At 42.5% G+C, this 19,481-nt stretch overlaps 1 protein-coding gene across 1 annotated transcript; it reads left to right on the plus strand.

Annotated features, from left to right (window-relative positions):
• Positions 1-9,358: 9,358 nt before the first annotated feature.
• On the plus strand, positions 9,359-17,742 carry LOC308314973 (renin-like; the record flags this gene model as incomplete). The annotated part of the gene is given in 10 exon segments (XM_080762797.1): positions 9,359-9,441; positions 11,015-11,153; positions 11,809-11,932; positions 12,472-12,590; positions 14,535-14,731; positions 15,409-15,531; positions 15,933-16,074; positions 16,689-16,782; positions 16,785-16,787; positions 17,597-17,742. Coding segments are annotated over 10 exon segments (1,170 nt in total).
• Positions 17,743-19,481: the final 1,739 nt, after the last annotated feature.

A 19,481-nucleotide genomic window follows, 5' to 3' on the forward strand; every position in this document is an offset into this window, starting at 1 on the left:
CGGAGAACGTCTAACATGAACCTCAGTTCATTATTCATTGTTGCCTGCAGTGCAAACACAAGAGAGCTGAACAGCTTTTCACTGACGTTAAAAGCAGCCTCAGTCATCACCTGCTCGGGATCAATGGAACACACTGTGTGTTTGAACAGTCCGTTTGTAAAGAATTAGACGAAGATGAAGGCTGTGCTGAAATAATGAGGGAAAAGCCTCACTATAAGCAGTGCTGATTTAATCGACTAAACAGCTATGACGAAAGATGTTCGTCGACTACCTTTTTTACTAGAGATGTCTACAGGGGTAAGGGGTTGACACTATATGGCAGGTAAATAAAATGTTGGGGCATGTGGAGTTTGCTTTCGAGTTGCCCAAACTGCAAGTGCACATATGAATGAGGAGTCTGCTATAAACAAAACACGAGATATATATAGCACTGGTTTCAGTATTCGGTATCGGCTAACACAGAAATTGTGGTATCGGGAACGAAAAAAGTGTATCGGGACATCCCTACTTTTTACACCAATGAAAACCATTGGGCTATGTGTTGTAAAGTGAGTTATATATTTCCCACGGTCCAGAAGGACTATGTCATGTGTCTTGTCAGTGTGTTGTCTTGTTGTGCATGTGAGGCAGATTAGTGTGATGTCATCCCATTGAACAGCTGGTCAGCATGGTGTTCAGCCAGACTCCTCTCTCCTGTGTGTAGAAATGCATCACACACCCTTGTACATCTGCTATTTATTTTATCTTAAAAAAATAAAGTTTGGATATTTTTTGTTGTTGCATAGCCTAAATCATGTCTTCTGGAGGTCCCTCCCTGGTACAAAACCATTTAATGGATTGCATTTTTATAGTACTTTTCTATTCACTACGTGGCTACTCAAAGCGCTTTACAATGGTTCATTCATTCATACATTGGTGGCAAGTTGAAACCACTGGGAGCAATTAGTGGTTAAAGTGTCTTGCGCGAGGACACTTTGACATGTAGACAGGAGCAGCCAGGACTCGAACCGCCGACCCACAGATCATTGGACAACCTGCTCTACCTCCTGAGACACAGCCGTAATTAGTAATTAGACAATAAAAATGGTCAAACATTGGCCAAATTGCCAAAAACTACCTATGAAGAAAGCAACATTTTTGCACATGTATGCTAATGCTATTTTCTGCTATAGAATCTGCTATTGTCACAATCTGCTACAAACAATCTGCTGCTTTTGAGAGACGCTCACGCTGTAGTATGATTTAGGCCTTGTTAATTTACAAAAACGATGTGTGTGTGTGTGTGTGTGTGTGTGTGTGTGTGTGTGTGTGTGTGTGTGTGTGTGTGCAGTTACAAGCGCTGGCGTCTTGTCATGCAATATATAGGATGCTCGTCCACTCTTATGTAAGCCACGTGCCATGGCTGTGGGCGCAGGAAACGAGGCCCGTGTCCCCACGCATTCACTCAGCCTTTCCTTTCCCCTTCACTGAGTCCAAAGGCACGCATGACACACACACACACACACACACACACACACACACACACACACACACACTGGGAGACATATTGAATTATTCAAGCAGCACGGAGCACAGTACAGCACATCAGCACACTAATAGGAAGAATACACTCCCGTGTCTATTTGGAGAAAATAAGCACTTCCAAAAGAGAGACTTTGTTGGACTGAGTTGTACTCTTCTTATATACGTGTCACAAGATCGGCAATTTTCACAATGCCATCTGTGGAACGAGTCAACATAAATGTAATGTCTCAATTACTCATTCATTTCCAACAGTGCTTGTCGGGGTGGGCTGGGTCATATATATATATATATATATATATATATATATATATATATATATACACACACACATACATACATACATACATAATTATATATAATTCTATAGCATTATTATATTTTTTATATATAAGTTTGAAAACTGAATTCCAGACTTTTACTTGTAACAGAGTATTTCTACATTGCAGTATTGATACTATGGTGATCAGCGGTGAATACCTTTTCCACCAATGATCTTATCCCGTTCTCCCATTGACCCATGCAGTTTCTTCAGAATAAAAGTTCAGTGTTCTTTAGTGAAATAGCGCCAGCCTTTGAGCAAACATGTATTGTGAAGGTTCTTATTTGTTCTGGCACGGGGACATCTCACACAAGTTTATATTAGAGCTGTTTGCTCTTGAAATGTTTGCACATTTGCACATTATTAGTGTTTGTGGGTGTGCTTGGATTGCTGTAGTGCTCGCTCATGCACACAGGCTCCAGTGAGGAGCCCCCACCGGGAGGACTTCGTACTATACTTCAGTTTCCTCTGTATTCGTATGGAACACGGGTAAAATAATCATATTTCAACTGGGGACCCCCCGAAATAATCATATTTCAACTGGGGACCCCTCATCCCCACCTTGACAAGCACTTGGAATTAGGCATTGCATTTAGTTTGACTCGGTTCCACAGATAAAGTGAAAATAGCCAAACTACAAGGTGATGTGGTCTTGTAGATCGGCTATTTTTGCTGTGCAACATGCTTTTACATAGAATACATGCTTCTGTGGAAGCCAAATGACTGATATCAGTGTTGACGACTGAGAACTTTATAGCCTACTCCCTAGAGATGTAATAAATACAGAGTGTGAGACACACGTCAATCGTGTGTCTTCAGGGATGAGTTGAACGTCTTGAGACAAGAGGATGTTTAAAGGAGAGGATATGGAGGGTCACTGTCTTCAGGAAGACACGGAGCCGAGTGATTAAGACCTACGTGTTGTTTTTACACTGGGATATCCTGTGCACACACACACACACACACACAAAAATGTGCAGATAATTGGAACTGGAACACTATAATTGAAGATAATTTTTTCTGATTCTCATAATCAACTTTATATTATGTATCTTGGTGGTGTAGGGAATCTTGTAGACAAGACCCATTGCAAGATGCTGTACTCTGTCGTCAACCCTAAGCCATTTCAGCCTATCAAAATGGGCAGGGGTGATGTGGGTTTGGCGAGTGAGGCCAAGTAGTAGCCTGACCAGTTTGTTTTGGGAAGTCTGCAGCCTTTGAGGTGCTGTGGACTGTGGTACCAACTTAAGAGGTGCATGCATAGTCGAGGTCTCCTGTTAGGGTCGTCAAGGCGTTTTTATTGACCAATGAGGAGATCCTGTACAGGAATCTTGTTCTTTGGTTGACTTTTTGAGGCGCTAGCCCCTCCTATATACAGTTTTATTGTTTGTTTTTAGTTCAATGTTTGTTTTAAAAACGCCATTGACAATTTGTTTTGTCACCATTTGTTTTACATCAAAATTACATCACCTAATCATAGCAACATGAGTTAAACTTTAATATATTAGCGCCCCCACTTCACAAGGGTGTGACACTGTGGTATGATCAAGCACCGGGTTGATTTACAGAACAATACGAACGGTTAGAAAATAGAGATGAGGTTACTGCATGACTTGATTATCAAGACATAGCTACAGTATATGTAGCCTACATTGTATACAATAAAGTTCCCATGCTAAGGTCTGCCATTGTTCACATTAAAATCTGATATTGCAAGTGTGGGCTCTATGGTGTGAAGGAAGACAGCTAATGTTGTCCAATGCTACCCCCTGCTGGGCTAGTAGGATACATACAAGCATGTTCTCTCACTTTGCTTTCAAACAACTCCTTTCCTTGGTCTACAAAGACTGATTGATTGAAATTTGTATTCAGTTTGTAGAATGGGTACAGTTCAAAAGAAAGTACTTTTAAATACTTTAATTTTAAATTCATCAGAACATTAAAAGAGTACAAATACCTACACTTCTTTGAGAAAAACAAACAAAAAACTAAAATATGTGCAGTATGGAAAAAAGGGGTTGGGGGACTTTAACCTTTTTTTAACCAGGTTGCTCCTTTACACCTGACAGGGGGGAAGTTTCCCTGGTTGAACGTAGTGTGTGGAAGGAAAACATTATTCCAACCAGTTCCTTTCCCCTCCATCAGGCGCCCCGGCTGGCCAGGGGAGGCAGTTTAGTGACCAGAATTACTGCATGTTTTTTGTGAGGGTACCTACCCTAGGTGACACAGGGAGAACATGCAAACTCCACACAGAAAGGCCCTTTCGCCAAAACCCCGCCTCGGGTATGGGCACTGATGACGCGGAGGAGAGGACACGCGGGCCAGCGCCCACAGCGTCCCGAGCGGGAATCAAACCCAGGACCTTCTAGCTGTGAGGCGACAGCACTATACAGTCTTTAGGGTGGTTGTGCTCCATTTGATATCGTTCTCCTATCATAGCCTTCCCCTATCACAGCAGCTCATGAATCTTGCTGCTGTGTTTGCACATTGGTTGTACATTTATTCCTCTTTCCATCAGACAAAGTGACAGTGCTCAACCTCTCTTGGATCTTCTCGCCGGCTTCAAACGTCCGACCGCTTGGTCCTTTGTTCCTCAGAGGATGGTGAGGTGCGATATGGTGACCAGGAGGCAAACATACCCAAAGGTAGGCGAAGGGTATAGTGTTGATTTTGACGGCACATATTGATTTAGTTTTAGTCAGACATTCTGACTAAAATGTCATTTAGTTTTAGTCACACATTTGTCATCTGAAATGTTTTCGTTTTAGTCGACGAAGTATCATACGATTTTATTTTTAGTAGAATTTTTTGACATTTTACAGTTGATTTTGGCGGGCCTTGATTTGCATGCTGAAAATAGCCGATCTACAAGCTCACAAGTGTTGCAGTTATGAGTTTTACGAGCTTAATTGTAGATCTATTAACACCTGAACTTCAACATTAACATTTTTGTCTGGTTTTCATTTGTTGACAAAATTGTCAGTATATTTAGTCATCATGGCTTAGTTTTCGTCAGTGAAAAAAGGTTGTGTCAGCCGACGAACGCAACCTCTGGTAAAGAGAGGGTTAATATTGTTATTGAAACGGCTTTTCTGATGTCACACACGTGCATTCAACATTAATTTGTGATTTCTACAAAACCGTTCTAGGACTGTACGTGCCTCAACTTTTGTTAACGATCCCTGTGAGCTTCAGTCCAGCTGAAGGGTGAGCGGACAGGACCTCCGGGGGGTGGAACTAGCTCTGGAACCAGAGTCTGGACGTACGAACCCGGCCCACCACAGCGGTCCATCCACTATGGGGTACCGTCGCTGTTCATCCACCAGGGGGTGCCGTTGGTCCAAGTGCTGCAGGTTAAGAGCAGGGGTTCTCAACGTTTTTGGCTGGGCACCACCAAAAATGCTTTGGCCATGTCTCGGTTAGAGCAAAAATATCATTCAATCATAGCTTAGTTTTATGTTACATTTCAAAATGTCTGTCAGACAGACAGACAGAGTAAAAGTCTTAGTGTTCATTTAATTCAAATGAGTGTACAAATGGAACAAAATATGGACCCATCATGTCATGTGTACAGTACACTTGTCAGAGTTAAATAAACGAGGATTTTACAATATACTGAAGGCTAGTTTGGGCATGGAGTAATAAGTAAAGTAATATTACTTTATTTAAAGTAGTAATATAGTCCGGCAAATCCGTGTAGTGGCAAATTTGGTATAGTATTTTTTTATTGGCCTACATTATCATCTATATGTATACCGGCTGTCGCTATTGAGCACATTTTTTATGGGGTTTATATGTTACCATACCATTAGCTTTATGAACTTATACAAATACATTGGACATAAAAAAGACAATACAATACTAGTCATTAAGCTAATATTGAAGCTGGTTATGTTTGCATGTTTGGAATTATAACAGCTGAAATCAATAATATATCAGTATTTGGATATTAACCTGGGGGTTGACAGGATGCAGGGAGGGGGTATAGCATGAAATCAGTTGAACCTCTTTAACTTTTTTAATTTTCATCCCACGATTTTGTAACCCAATTTTTCTTATCACCCAGTGCCAATTATCTAATGTAATCCTGGGCGCTACACTTCCTCTGCCAACCTGGGGGGGCAGCGGACTGACCTCATGCCTCCTTCTATGCATGAGGAGTCCAAGCTGCTTCTTTTCACCTGATAGAGGGGAATTTCGTTGAACCTCTTTAACCCTATGCTGTACATCCCCTATTGGAAAATAGCCGATATACAAGGTCAAGCAATCTTTGACTGCGATTGGCCAGTCTGTCGTTAGGCCAACTGGCCGACCAATGCTGTAACTCGCTCACTCAGTCTCTGTCAGTCAACCAAAGAAATGTGCCGTACTTTCTTCTCCACCACTGATTTTTCCCATGTCTATCTAGATGTGGAGCCAGTGGCCGGTGACAGGGTGGGAGGGCACAGACAGGGAGACAGCGCACACAGATAGGGTGGGAGGGCACAGACAGGGAGACAGGGCACACAGATAGGGTGGGAGGGCACAGACAGGGAGACAGCACACCCACAGGGTGACAGGGCACTCACAGACAGGTTGGGAGGGCACAGGGAGTGACGTATGGGACCCTGCTGGGTTGTGTGAGAAAGGGACCACATGAGGACATCCATCTTGACACACAGGGTCAGACTGGTGACTGACTACCAGAAGTTGCATTGGCGTGCGCTGCGGGAACCCCCGCCCCCATTGCTAAGCTTGCTGTTTAGCAGAAATGGAAATAAAATACAAAATCACACTTGTGTGAAGTGAGGGGCACTCTTATCATCCTACATCATACAGTACATCACCACATTCCTTGCTCAGCCAATCAAATCATCATATTCCGTGGTACAAACAGACAAAGCAAAAAAAGCTCTAAAGACATTTTAAAATATATTTTTGTGAACTGAAATGACAGATTACTCGTGTAGTTCAGGAACCCCTTATTTCCATATTTGAACGTTTTGTGTTTTTCAGTAAATTAACGCCTTACTTGATCACTCAAAACCATCAAAAGTAGATCTGTAAGCTCAATATGTGTTGCTTGTAGATCGGCTACATTTGAATTTGAATCCCGTTTTGGACACATTAATTTATGAACCCTTGCAAGTCATTTTGGGTAGGAATGTCCGCTAAATTCTAAACTGCTGATTGCTGAAGCATATCTAAAAAGGACAAAACCTTTTCACGGAAGTTAACAAACATCTTTGCAGCTCAGCCAGAAGAAAACAGTCCGTTATATGGTTCTGTATTAATGTCCGTGGCAGGCTGGCTGGCGGTGCTATCAGCTCCCTGGGCGGCCCGAGTCCCACGGCAGCTAGGGGGGTGAATAATCTTGGATGACCTTCCACCTCTGATGTGGGCTGTGTGACATGTTGCCTCCATATCTCCAGCTCTCTCCACTGGGGTGGTCAGTCACTACAGCCCCACCGTTACCGTCCAGGCTGCCTGACAGCACTGATAACTGTGGGAAGTGGGAAACCCTCCTCCTCGTCCTCACTGACTGCATGGTGGGTGTGGGTGTGTGTGTGTGTGTGTGTGTGTGTGGGGGGGGGGGGGGGGGGGGGGGTAGGCCAGTCACAAGTATTACATAATCGCCTAACTGCAGTAATTTGAGATGATCGCAAATATTTTTTCCAGGTTGAAAAATCATTAATCACATTGTGTGACAATTAATCGTCAACCTAAATTTGTAATCATGACAGCCTTACAGGTTGCTGCCTTGCAAGGTCACTGTCGGTGTGTGTGAATGGCTGAATGTGAAATACTATCCATTTACCTCAAAGATGGTCCTTCCATTACGCTCAACACTGAAAATATACTGTAGTCAATGATTGATGTCATCACTGGCTACTACCTGTCATTGGTCACCTTAAATGACATATGGGATTTGTGGACTCTTACAGGCAAATCAGAGCACTTGTTTGAGCCAGAAAACCCCAGACCACCGAAAATCTACCGAATGTTAAAAGTTCAGGTTTTTTGGGTGAAATTGAGCTCAGAAAAATCCCATATAATTATATGAGAAAACTGGTATTGTTGTTTAGATATGGACTAGAATCACTAGATAGTCCCCTGAAGGTGAGAGTTAAGTGAAAATGTAAGGACTCTTAATAGTCAAAACCTAGAGAAAGAAAGAAAGAAAGAAAGAAACAAACAAACAAAGAAACAAAGAAACAAAAGCTATACAATAAAAATTGGCCAAATTGTCAAATAGGCTAATATAAGAAAGAGGCAATTGTGAGTTTGTATAAAACAAAACAATATTCATCTGTGGAATTAATGTGAAGCCTCAACTACTACAATTCCTAGTGCTTGTGTCTGGGTGGGTGTGGGGGTTCCCAGTTAAAATATGATTTTCTTTTGGGGGGGGGGGGGGGGGTCACAGCCTGAAAAGGTGGAGAACCATTACACTAATTTGTCCCTTTATCTGTTGGCCTATATTGTAACATGAGTGGAGTCAGTCCCATGTATCCGAGTGTAAACAGATAGGTGTGAAGCCTGTCTGCTCCACAGATAACACACTGATAGACGTGGGAAAACCACGCTCGCAGACTAGAGGAGGCAGACACTGTAGCGATAATAACATTCAATTAAAGCTCCGTTTCAAAGCTCTGCTCGTTGTTTTGCTTTTAGACATTATTTAATGTCTACGTAGGGAGACCTTCCATGTGTTTGTACTGTAGATTGTGTCTTCACTGTAGTATGCAAGGTCTAAATGTGCAGCCAATTAAAACAATAGTTACTCCTGGAGGAGTGGAGTGTATGGAACATGAAAATCTCCATACCTTTTGTGTTTTCTTTTCGTAAATTATACACCCTACTTGATCATACTACACTACAGTGCCACAAAAAAAGCATCAAAAGAGGCAGATGAAAAAGCTAACTTTTGATGCTTTTGAATTTGAACCCTGAAAAGTATTGGACATAATGAGATTACAGTAACTTAACTATGCGTCCACATCCAGCGCTAAAATCAGGGTACCTTTCCTGTCTCACTGCTCCAGACGGGCCAGCCGTGCCAGCCAGGCGTCACCGATGCATCCATTCGTCCGTCCCTCCATCCCTTTCCAACTCTGCATCCCTGCTTTCTGTCGCCCCCCCTCCGACCGTGTCAAAGGTCAAGCCTCTCACTGGGACCTGTTTATCAGGGGAGGGGCTGTTGCTGTTGGTGAGACCTACAGAGAGGGGGAGAGGGGAGGGAGGGAGAGACAACTTGTTTTCAGCGGTCACTTTTAGGAACAGCTCCCCCAAAAGCCACGCAAGTGGCCCGTAGGTCAGATCATCATCATCATCATCACACTGGAAGAAGAGATGGTATAAGAACAGACAAGGGAGACATTTAGGGAGAGACAGAGAGAACACGCAGCTACAGAATCTGTGTGGTGTTAACGTGACAGTGAGCGGACATCACGTTTTGTTTTAATATCAGTGCTTCACGTGGTTTTGGCCAGGCTGTATCTTCTTCTTGGTCTTTCAGAGAGGAAGCCGTCCATCATGACCAAAGGGTTGAGGAGCTCCTGGGTGTGTGTGGTAGCACTGTGGCTGACGATGACCGACGGTGGCCTGGCACTGAGACGGTAAGCATTCATATCCCTCCATCCATCCTAGTATATCATTTATCCTCGCCTTACATTTTAAAACCCATTAAAACCATGGGAAAAGCATCTGTCTCATTGTAGACTTCATAGTGTTGGGGCTATTCAAAAATAGCAGATCTACAAGCTCACATAGTGTGGGGAAGAGGGGAGACCCCGGTCTTCAATTTCAAAGTAATAGGTTTAAGGTTAAATGACCAAAACACATTCTGAGACAATTCATCATAAAGATTATCCTTTATATTTGTTAAAACAGAAAACTGCTCTTTGAATATCGTCCCCATCGGGTGGATATACATCATTAAGTTCTTTTTCAGGATTCAATTTCAGTCGAGTTTCCTAATTTTGAACATTAATCTTGAAACTGTTTGACCAATGAACGCACGGGAGCCTTCGCACACTGTGCAAAATCTTTTTTTTTATAGCAAGCTTTCAGTCATAGACCATCTTCAGGCATTTTCAACACAAATCTTGTCTTCTTTGTTTTTTGTTTTCTTTTTTTACTTTGTCTTGTCTTGTTTAACAAAAAAAAGAAAATCATGATTCTGTAATTCGTTGTTTTGAATGATGATGTTTGCATTATCATCAAATAAATCTTAAAAAAAGTTTTGAGAACTAATGATTTAGAAAGCACTTGTAGAATCGGCCTCAGTGAAGGGTTGCACCACCAGAACATAAGTTCTGTCCTAAGTTAGGGAGTATATATCTAAAAGCCATTTAAGATATAACTGGGTTAGTTTGAACTTAGTGTGAGGTGTCGGTGCTCCAGAGGTCTTTAGTGGGTTTAAATGCTGCACTTTTTGGTTACACATCTGCTGCTGTTTTTAACCTCATGTACATACTGTACCTGCTTCTATGTGTGTATAATATATCCAGATGATAAACACAGGACAGGCACATAACATTTTTAGACAGGGGTGAAATAGCCCCGATACCCAGGCTTTCATTTCGTACGCATGGGCTGCACTGGCCTAAAAGTGGGATCGCTCCAAATGATGTGACGTCAGGGCTCTGAGCGGTGTGCACCCCTCAAAATAACACTGGTTGGAAATCATTACCAGTGGAACTTCAAACGAGGCTATGCGAGGAAAATGAGGAGAATGGCTGAAGAACCCACCACACCACACCGTCTAAGAAAAAGACCAACGTGTGCCGACTCTGTGGAAATAACTTTGACAGTCCGTTAGAATGGTATACTCCAGCAACCAGTGGTTTCTGCTTCTGGTCGACACAATAACAGGGGGGGGAGACCGGGGCTGACAGACAGATTGGTGAACCAATCAGGGTGTGCGCAAATCTGAGCCGCGGCCCTCCCACCTAGGCCAGAAAAGTCTAGCGTCAGGCTAGGGGTGAAACAACCGCTTACAAAGCTTATGAAGTCAGCCAGTACCATGTTTTCCCAATGCAATCTTACTGAAGCAGTACTGCGCATGTGGACGGGGGTTGACTGGCCACAGGCTGAGTGACTAATAATATGCAATTTAAGCCTGATTTAAGCGGTTTCTTTTTCAAGAGTGACCTTAAACTAGATGTCTGTGTTTTTTTCCTCGTCCAGAGTGGCGTTGAAGAAGATGCCGTCCATCAGGGAGACGCTGCAGCAGATGGGTGTGTCCGTGGAAGCGTTCGCTGAGCTCAGCCAGAAGAGTTCAGACGATCCGACCAATGGGAGCACGCCCCTGACCAACTACCTGGATGTGAGACCTAGCTGGGGGGGGGGGGGGGGTATGTGTATGTGTTTTATACCTGCTTCTATAGAGCGTCGCAGTCCCGCCCAATTTCATGATGACGCCAGGCCCAGGAAATAGTTCCCAAAGCATTATTCCCATAAACATTTCAAAACGCTTAACTCTTGTCGCGACAAATCATGACAACAAACACAATATTTTGGACCAAACAAATAATGACAAAGAAGATAAACAAAAAAAGTGTTGTAACCTGCCATTGTCTTCTTCTTTCTAATTATTTGTTCAGCCGAAAAATTGTGTTTGAAAAATGAACAGGGATTTATTTTCCGGGTCTCTCGAGGGGGGGGCGGGACTGCGACGCTCTATAGTCCAACTGAATTACATAAGGTAGAGGTGGAAAAAAGTATCAATACGGCAATGTAGAAATACTCTGTTACAAGTAAAAGTCCAGAATTCATTGAAAATAGCAGATCTACAAGCGCACAATGCATCATGTGAGCTTGTAGGTCGGCAATCTTCAAATGGCCGAAATGTATATAGGGCAGAAGTGGCTATGTATGTTTTGTAATAATAATAAAAATCTACAAAGTAACTAGTAACAACAGTTACTATAAATGGACTACCAACTTTGAAAAGTTGTTTTGCGGTTTGTGCTTGTGAGCAGACGCAGTACTTTGGGGAGATCAGCATTGGCTCTCCTCCCCAGATGTTCAACGTAGTGTTTGACACCGGATCAGCTAACCTGTGGGTCCCCTCGCACAGCTGTTCACCCTTCTCTACCGCCTGCTGTGAGTGCCTCTCTCACACACACACACACACACACACACACACAATAATATGTTGAATATTTTTGTCTACTCACTCCGTCTCTCAGAGGAGGGCTGTGGACAGTTCAGAAAATGGTGCTCCTTTAATGAAATGGATTCACTATCAATTCCAGATTAGTCAGAAATTTAAAAAAAAAAGTCTGTTGTAGTAGAGTTATGTAGTCAGAAACACTGATTATAGTGCGTTTCAGGCTTACAGTATGTTGCACTCTGAGGTGGGACGGTATTTCATATTCTTTATGTATGCAAGTACATAGGGAAATTGACAACTAACCCATTCTGGGCAGGAACGCATTATGTTATGCTTTAGCTTTTGAAAAATAGCAGATCTACAAGCTCATAGCGCGTGGCACGCTACGAGCTTGTAGGTCTGCTATTTTTGAAAAATCGACTGACATAGAAACAGCTTTTTCAGAAAACCGTCAGGATGTAGAAGACATTTTTAGAATCTGATCTCAGGTCAGAATGATTCTGATTCAGTCAGTGGATTTCCCCCCCAGTCACCCACAACAGGTACGATGGTTCCAGGTCCAACACACACGTGGACAACGGAACAGGATTCTCCATCCAGTACGCCTCTGGAAACGTGAGGGGATTCCTTAGCGAGGACATTGTCGAGGTGAGTTCTAAGAGCCCCCAAAAAAACAATCAAACTAATCGATTGAATTGATCATTGAAAAAAAAGAGAAAGTGATTATTAATAAGACAGGAGAACATCGTTGTTGAGGTGAGATAAATCACTTTAACCGTGTACTTCTAAAATGTTAATATTTGATCTAACATTGCAGATAAAATTAAGGATATGATTTAGTTTTTATTTTTCTCCTATTGTGGTAAGGAATTTGGCACAGGTATGCATTTTGTGACATCGTTGGTCCTGGGTGGGAGGGAGGCTTTGTTGGTTTTTATGTTTCTTGTTTTTCTTTTTCTTTTTCTATACATATTTGATAATATATCCTGTTTTGTTTTCTTTATTCATTCATAATGCCAGTGTATTTAATTGTACCGTTTATGTCATGAATAAAAAATAAATTCATAAAAAACGTGTTTTCCTCAATATGGGCATGCCGTTATTAGCCTTGCGTGGCCAGACACGAATCTGCCGGTACTTCACGATTACATTTTTTAAATAGCAAAATTGGCAGATATACAAAACTCAAGCTCAAACTGCTCTTTTGGTGCTTGTGTGTGACACTGTAGTATGGTCAAGTACAGTAGAGCAGTAGTTTTCAATATTTTTCATGTCAAGGTCCATTATTTATTCGGCATTTGAGCCACAGACTATTTGATGAGATTTTGGCCTCTCAGTCTAAGATTTTATTGTCTCCATGCTGTATTGACGTGGTACCATAGGAGAGATAACAGGCAAACTAATTCTGTAGATTTCTTATAAGTAATGCAGATGTTTAACAACAATTTAACTCTCAAAGTTAAAGATCGATAAGGGTCCATTTGGTTAACAACTCTGTCCTGGGGACCACCTGGACCCCCTCAAGGACCACTGGTTGAGAACCACTGGGCATGAATTTACAAAAAAGCACATAAAGTTGAGATAAGGTTTCTGCCCGACAGCAACGATATGAATTAGATTCTAATTGTGAAGCATCATCAGTGATCTCCAGCCACCAAGGTGCCATGTGTCCCTAGTGCTGGGTATTTCCTGTAACCTCATGATACATACGTATCACGATACAGCTGCCACGATACCATATATATCGACATACGATATTATACAGTATGTTGATTGATTCCAAATAATGACCATGTATAATTTACTACACGAGTAAGAGAATTAAAATAAAAGCCACCTCATGGCTTTATTGAGCATTGCACTATACACCATGTGTTTATATGTGAAAACGGCATTGCCCACACAATCAATATAGCAGCCATCCATCTTCAAGCGGTTATCCATAGTCGGGTCGCGGGGGCAACAGCTCCACCAGACTTCCCTCTCCAGCCTAGCAGCCGCTGTTTCGTTTCACATATCGTCTGGAGTATATATCAATATAATGGGCTACATGCACACAGAATAACTCTTCCTACTTCTGGGCTGCTTCCGTACTTCCTTCACAGGTGTTACCGATGATACTAATTAAGGCTCTGTTACATTTAGTGTGCAGTGGTTCTCAAACCTTTTCATTTCAAGGACCCCCATAGTGTACAAATGTTGTACACTCAGTGAGTTACACACCCATACGGGGCCCACTCAAGGACAATTTGAGACCCACTGGTGTAGCAGAGTGTGTCCAGTGAGCCAACATGCACAATAGCAGCACCCTGACTCTGTTTGAATGGAACATAGCCTTCATTAATAGTATCATCTGTAACACCTGTGAAGGAAGTAGGGAAGGGGCCCCAAGTTCTTTCCAAAATGGCGTGGGTGCATAAAGCCCATTGCCCGATCAATGAATTGAACCCACCACTAACTGTCCCATGCATGCAGGTGGCTGGCATCCCAGTGAACCAGGTGTCATTGTGTCATTATAACCCCTCCATGCAGGTGGCTGACATCCCAGTGAACCAGGTGTCATTATTGTGTCATTATAACCCCTCCATGCAGGTGGCTGGCATCTCAGTGAACCAGGTGTTCGCCGAGGCCACCTCGCTGTCCGCCATGCCCTTCATCTTTGCCAAGTTCGACGGCGTGCTGGGCATGGGCTACCCCAACGTGGCCATCGACGGCATCACACCCGTGTTCGACCGCATGATGAGCGACCACGCCCTCAAGAAGGAGGTGTTCTCAGTCTACTACAGCAGGTATACTGCATGGGTCCAGAAATTAATTTATCCAAACCACTTAAAAGGGATATTTCACTGAGTCTCTCTCTCTCTCTCTCATTAGCAGGCAACAGTGCAGCACTATCTCTCTCTCTCTGTTTCTGGCACAACAGCGCCCCTACTGGTACTCATAGTCCTACTGGTGCTCATATAGTCACATAGGTGGTCACATAGGTAGGTGGACATGGACATTGCTGTTCCTTGGAGTGGTTGCACCACTCAAGAATCACACCTGTGTGAAGTGAGGGGCGCTATTATCATCGTATATCATTATACATCATCTCATTCGCCCCTCAAAAACTAGACTACAATGTCGAGGAGGAACTAGTGGAGAAGAGATCCAGTAGAACTAAAAGACAAGTAATTTTACATTTTGTTGCACTCGAGTGTTGTGCTCTGAAAATAGCAGATCTACAAGCTCACACATTGTGAGCTTGTGGATTGGCTATTTTCAGCATGGAACCAAGTCTAAATTCAGGCATTACCACACCAACAAGGCCCGCCAAAATACATTTTAGACAGTTGACTAAATCAACTGTAGATTTTGTTGACCATTATCTCATGTCATCTAGTCGACTAAAACTAGACTTAAACTTTTCACAGGCACACATCTGCGACAAGATATGTTTTACTTTAAATGATATTCTTTTGGACAGGGACCCCCATCATTCCCCAGGAGGAGAGCTGGTCCTGGGAGGTACGGACCCCAACTACTTCACTGGAACCTTCAACTACATGGGCACCAAGGAAATTGGCAAATGGGAAGTCATCATGAAAGGGTCAGTTTATAGAAGCTGTCATATTGCGCTACGTAAATATGTAAATCTGACCCCACTAACATCATACAGTGTCACGAGGAGAACATGAGCAAATATGCGGTTCCATATAACTTCATACTTGACGTTTATTCTGGGGGAACATTCACCAATAAGACCAGGGGTTCTCAAAGGGCCGTAACGCACACACTACTGACCAGTGTGTGTTGAGTGTTGTGAAGTGGTTGAGTATTATTATTTTACTAACTTGTTGCGGTTATTAATATTCCTGAACATTTGTTACGTATTGGTATCGGATAATTGGTATTCAGAACTCAGTATTGAGCGATTGACACAAGTTGTGGTTATCGGAGTGGGTATTCTCTCAGGGTTTTGAACACACATTTCCTCTATCATTCACTCAGGGTCTCGGTCGGGGATCAGATGATGTTCTGTGAGGAAGGTTGCAACGCCGTGATCGACACAGGCTCCTCCTACATCACCGGCCCCGCCTCCGCTGTCACGGAGCTGATGAAAGCCATCGGAGCAGTGCCGGACGAAAGCGGTGTAAGCAGCAAACAACTAGTTTCCATAGCGTTGCTGTGCTGGGTGGAAACCTCATCTCATGTCCAAAACGACTTACTTTTCAGGATTCAAAATGTAAAATGGCTATAAAATAAAAACATCACACTTGTGTGAACTGAGCAGTGCAGACTGCTCAACAACACCGCTGGCTGGCCGCAGTTATAGTTATAGTGCTCAGTGTGAATGGCCCTTTAGGATGCTCAACAGTGCCACTTTAGGTCACCCAGCGGTATTGCAGCTGTTGAGGCCTCGTACTCAAGACATACATTAGACATACACACTCGGTCATGGTCAAAATAGCAGATCTACCAGCTCAAACCGCGTCACGATGCGACCCGTTTTGAGCTTGTAGATCGGCTATTTTGCTACTTTTTTGTGTGATCATCAAGCAGGGCGTTAATTTGCCCCTACTGGTCCCAACAACAACAACAACAAATGAATCTATTCAACCACTACTGTACCGCTTCCCAAACAGTGGGTCGGGACACATTTGTGGATCACGGAACAATGCTCTGCTCTACAGAAATGTATTGGGTCTTTTTTAGCATGCTTTTAAAAGTCGAAATGCTGTTTCTTTCCGTTTCTCTCGCCTTCAGTACAAAGTCAACTGTGCCACAGTGAAGAGTCTCCCCAGCGTCACCTTCCACCTTGGGGGTCAGGAGTACGCCCTGGATCAGGAAGACTACATCTTATGGGTAACAATAACCTTCATTCTCTAATATCATTCTATATATGACTATACATATCTTATGGGTAATAATAGACTTAATCCAATCCATGCAATATTAATGAATGGCTCAGAATATGCCTAATCGCCTATATATGTCCTCAACGCCACTATGGCACATTCATATTGGCCCAACAGAATACAATGGCACAAAAAAACAAGACAACAACCTGAAAAACCCTCCTAAACCCCATTCTCCTACCCGGCCTTTACTGACTTCGGCAGCGTCCTAGCTCCCTCTCACAAAACAAGCTTGTACAGTACATCTGGGTTTTTATATATATCATTTATATATATTATTTATTTATTTTAAGGATTTGTATACATTTTACAACTTGTGAAATGGGACCTTCTGCAATGAGTACTTTTACTTTTTTTAAAGGGCCACTTCACCCCTTTTGCACACTTTTGATGTGTGCAATATGTGTTTATTTTACTCATGGCACAATGTTCATGACGAAAATTTGTCATGAGAATGTAGTCTCACCTTCCTTCCTAGACTACAAGTCACACACATCCACACAGCCTCCCCCCTCTCCACAAGGAGGGGAAGTGCACCAAAGATGTATGGTCATTGTAGGAATTCAGCAATCCAGTCAAACCCTAGTCAAACACAGAATTCATTATTTTTCAGGCCATAGGGTGCAAATTTCAAAATGTGCTACCGTTATCTACTGCAAACTATTAACATTGAGTGCCTGCACTTTCTTCCAGCGGTGAAATGGCCCTTTAAGTAAAACCTTTTGAGTACATTTGTCCACCACTGCTCCTCCTGAGGGGATGTGTGCACCGTCACCTTCAGGGCCTTGGATGTGCCGCCCCCTACTGGGCCCATCTGGATACTGGGAGCCAACTTCATCGCCCGCTACTACACCGAGTTCGACCGGGAGAACAACCGCATTGGATTCGCACATGCCGTCTGAGGAAGAACCATGATGATGATGATACCACTGCTTTACTCTGAGATTCTGTCGTTACACTAACTGGTGATGGCTCCCATTTACACACTCTCTTTCTCTGTGCCCCCCCCCCCCCCCCCTCTCTCTCTGTCTGTGTCTCTCTCTCACTTTCTGACTCTTTCTGTCTGTCCCCCCCCCCTCTCTCTCTCTCTCTCTCTCTCTCTGTGTGTGTCTCTCTCTCTCTCTCTCTCTCTCTCTGACTCTGTCTGTCTGTCTGTCTCTCCCCCCCGCCCCCTCAGTGGCGGATGTGAAGTACTTTTATTTGTGTGTGTTTTTGTTTTCTCTTTTCTTTTCTTTTCTCTCTCTCTTATTATTTTTTTTTTTTTGGGGGGGGGGGTATTTTGATTGTATTAGTTGTGTAATTTTACTCCTAGCTAGTATTAAGAGTAACATTGTGTGCCATTTGCACTTTTCTCTTCGCTGCGTAGCCTTTCATGTATTGCCGTGCAGGGTTTATCTGTAGGCCTATGTCTATGTTTGCATACATTAATGCCCTACTACTTCGTCATACAAGAGTGACGCGAGAAATAGCAAAAAATAACACCTAAAATCTACCAGTTCAGAAAAACTGTGAGCTTGTAGGCGTGTTATTTCCGCACGTTTTTGAAGGTCTTTGAAAGTGAACGTGGTTGTAAGTATGTGTGTGTGGGTTTTTAAATAAATATCGAACCAAAGAAAAATATTAATGAACTTGTGACTTCCATTTCCTGAAAAGTGACTTTTGGACATGCAAGGACCAAAACTTGACAGCTATACAAAATAAATATTGTTTGTGCAATACTTTGTGCACACTCATTTTCCAATACAGCAAGAAAAGTATATACCCAATTGTTTGTTTTATTTTACACCATTTTGGATGTCATTACTCATTATACAGACTAGGTGAATATAGCCTATAATCATTTCCCCTGCGCTTGTTTAAAAAAATGGATCAAGCCCTCATGGCAGGGCCTTGACATTTCTCAAATTTCATCGTTCACAAAACGTTTGAATACCCACTGTTATTATTTCAGTGTGTTATATTTTGACATGCATTTTCTTATAGCAGCCTGTAAGGCCATAATATGATATGACATGCGTTATCAATCCTGATGTGAAAAGAATAAACACTCCACAGTGTTCATTTCGAAAATGTTCGTCCACTACCTTTTTTTCATTGACGAAAACTATATAAAAACTTAAAAACCGAATAAAAACTAAGCGATGACTAAAAACTGTAAATGAGCTTGCAAATCTGCTGCTTTTGCCATTTTGAATCCTGAAAAGAAACAGTTTTGGACATAAGGTTCCATCCGACACAGACGATAAGGCCAGCGGTGGTAAGTAAGTACCTTCACTCAATTAGTGTGCTTTGGGCACAATTTGGAAGTACTTCACTATGTCCATTTTTCGATACTTTTACATCTCAGAGGCAAACACCAGTATACCCTTTTAGCTTGTAGGACGGTTATTTTCAAATGGCCGAATACAGCTCCATCTCAATGAATTAGAATATTCTGTAAAAGTTCATTTACTTCCGTAATATAATTCAAAAAGTGAAACTTTCATATATTCTCAATTAATTGTGTATAAAGTGAAATAAATATATATGGCTGAAGTGGTTAATGTATGCTTTGTAATAATACAAATAGTAAAAGTACAATGTTTGCTTCTGAGGTAGCGGAGTACAAGTAAAAGTACTGGAAATTGAAAACACTGCAGTA

This window comes from Protomyctophum bolini (assembly GCF_963924005.1).
Source record: "Protomyctophum bolini genome assembly, chromosome: 5".
Taxonomy (NCBI): domain Eukaryota; kingdom Metazoa; phylum Chordata; class Actinopteri; order Myctophiformes; family Myctophidae; genus Protomyctophum; species Protomyctophum bolini.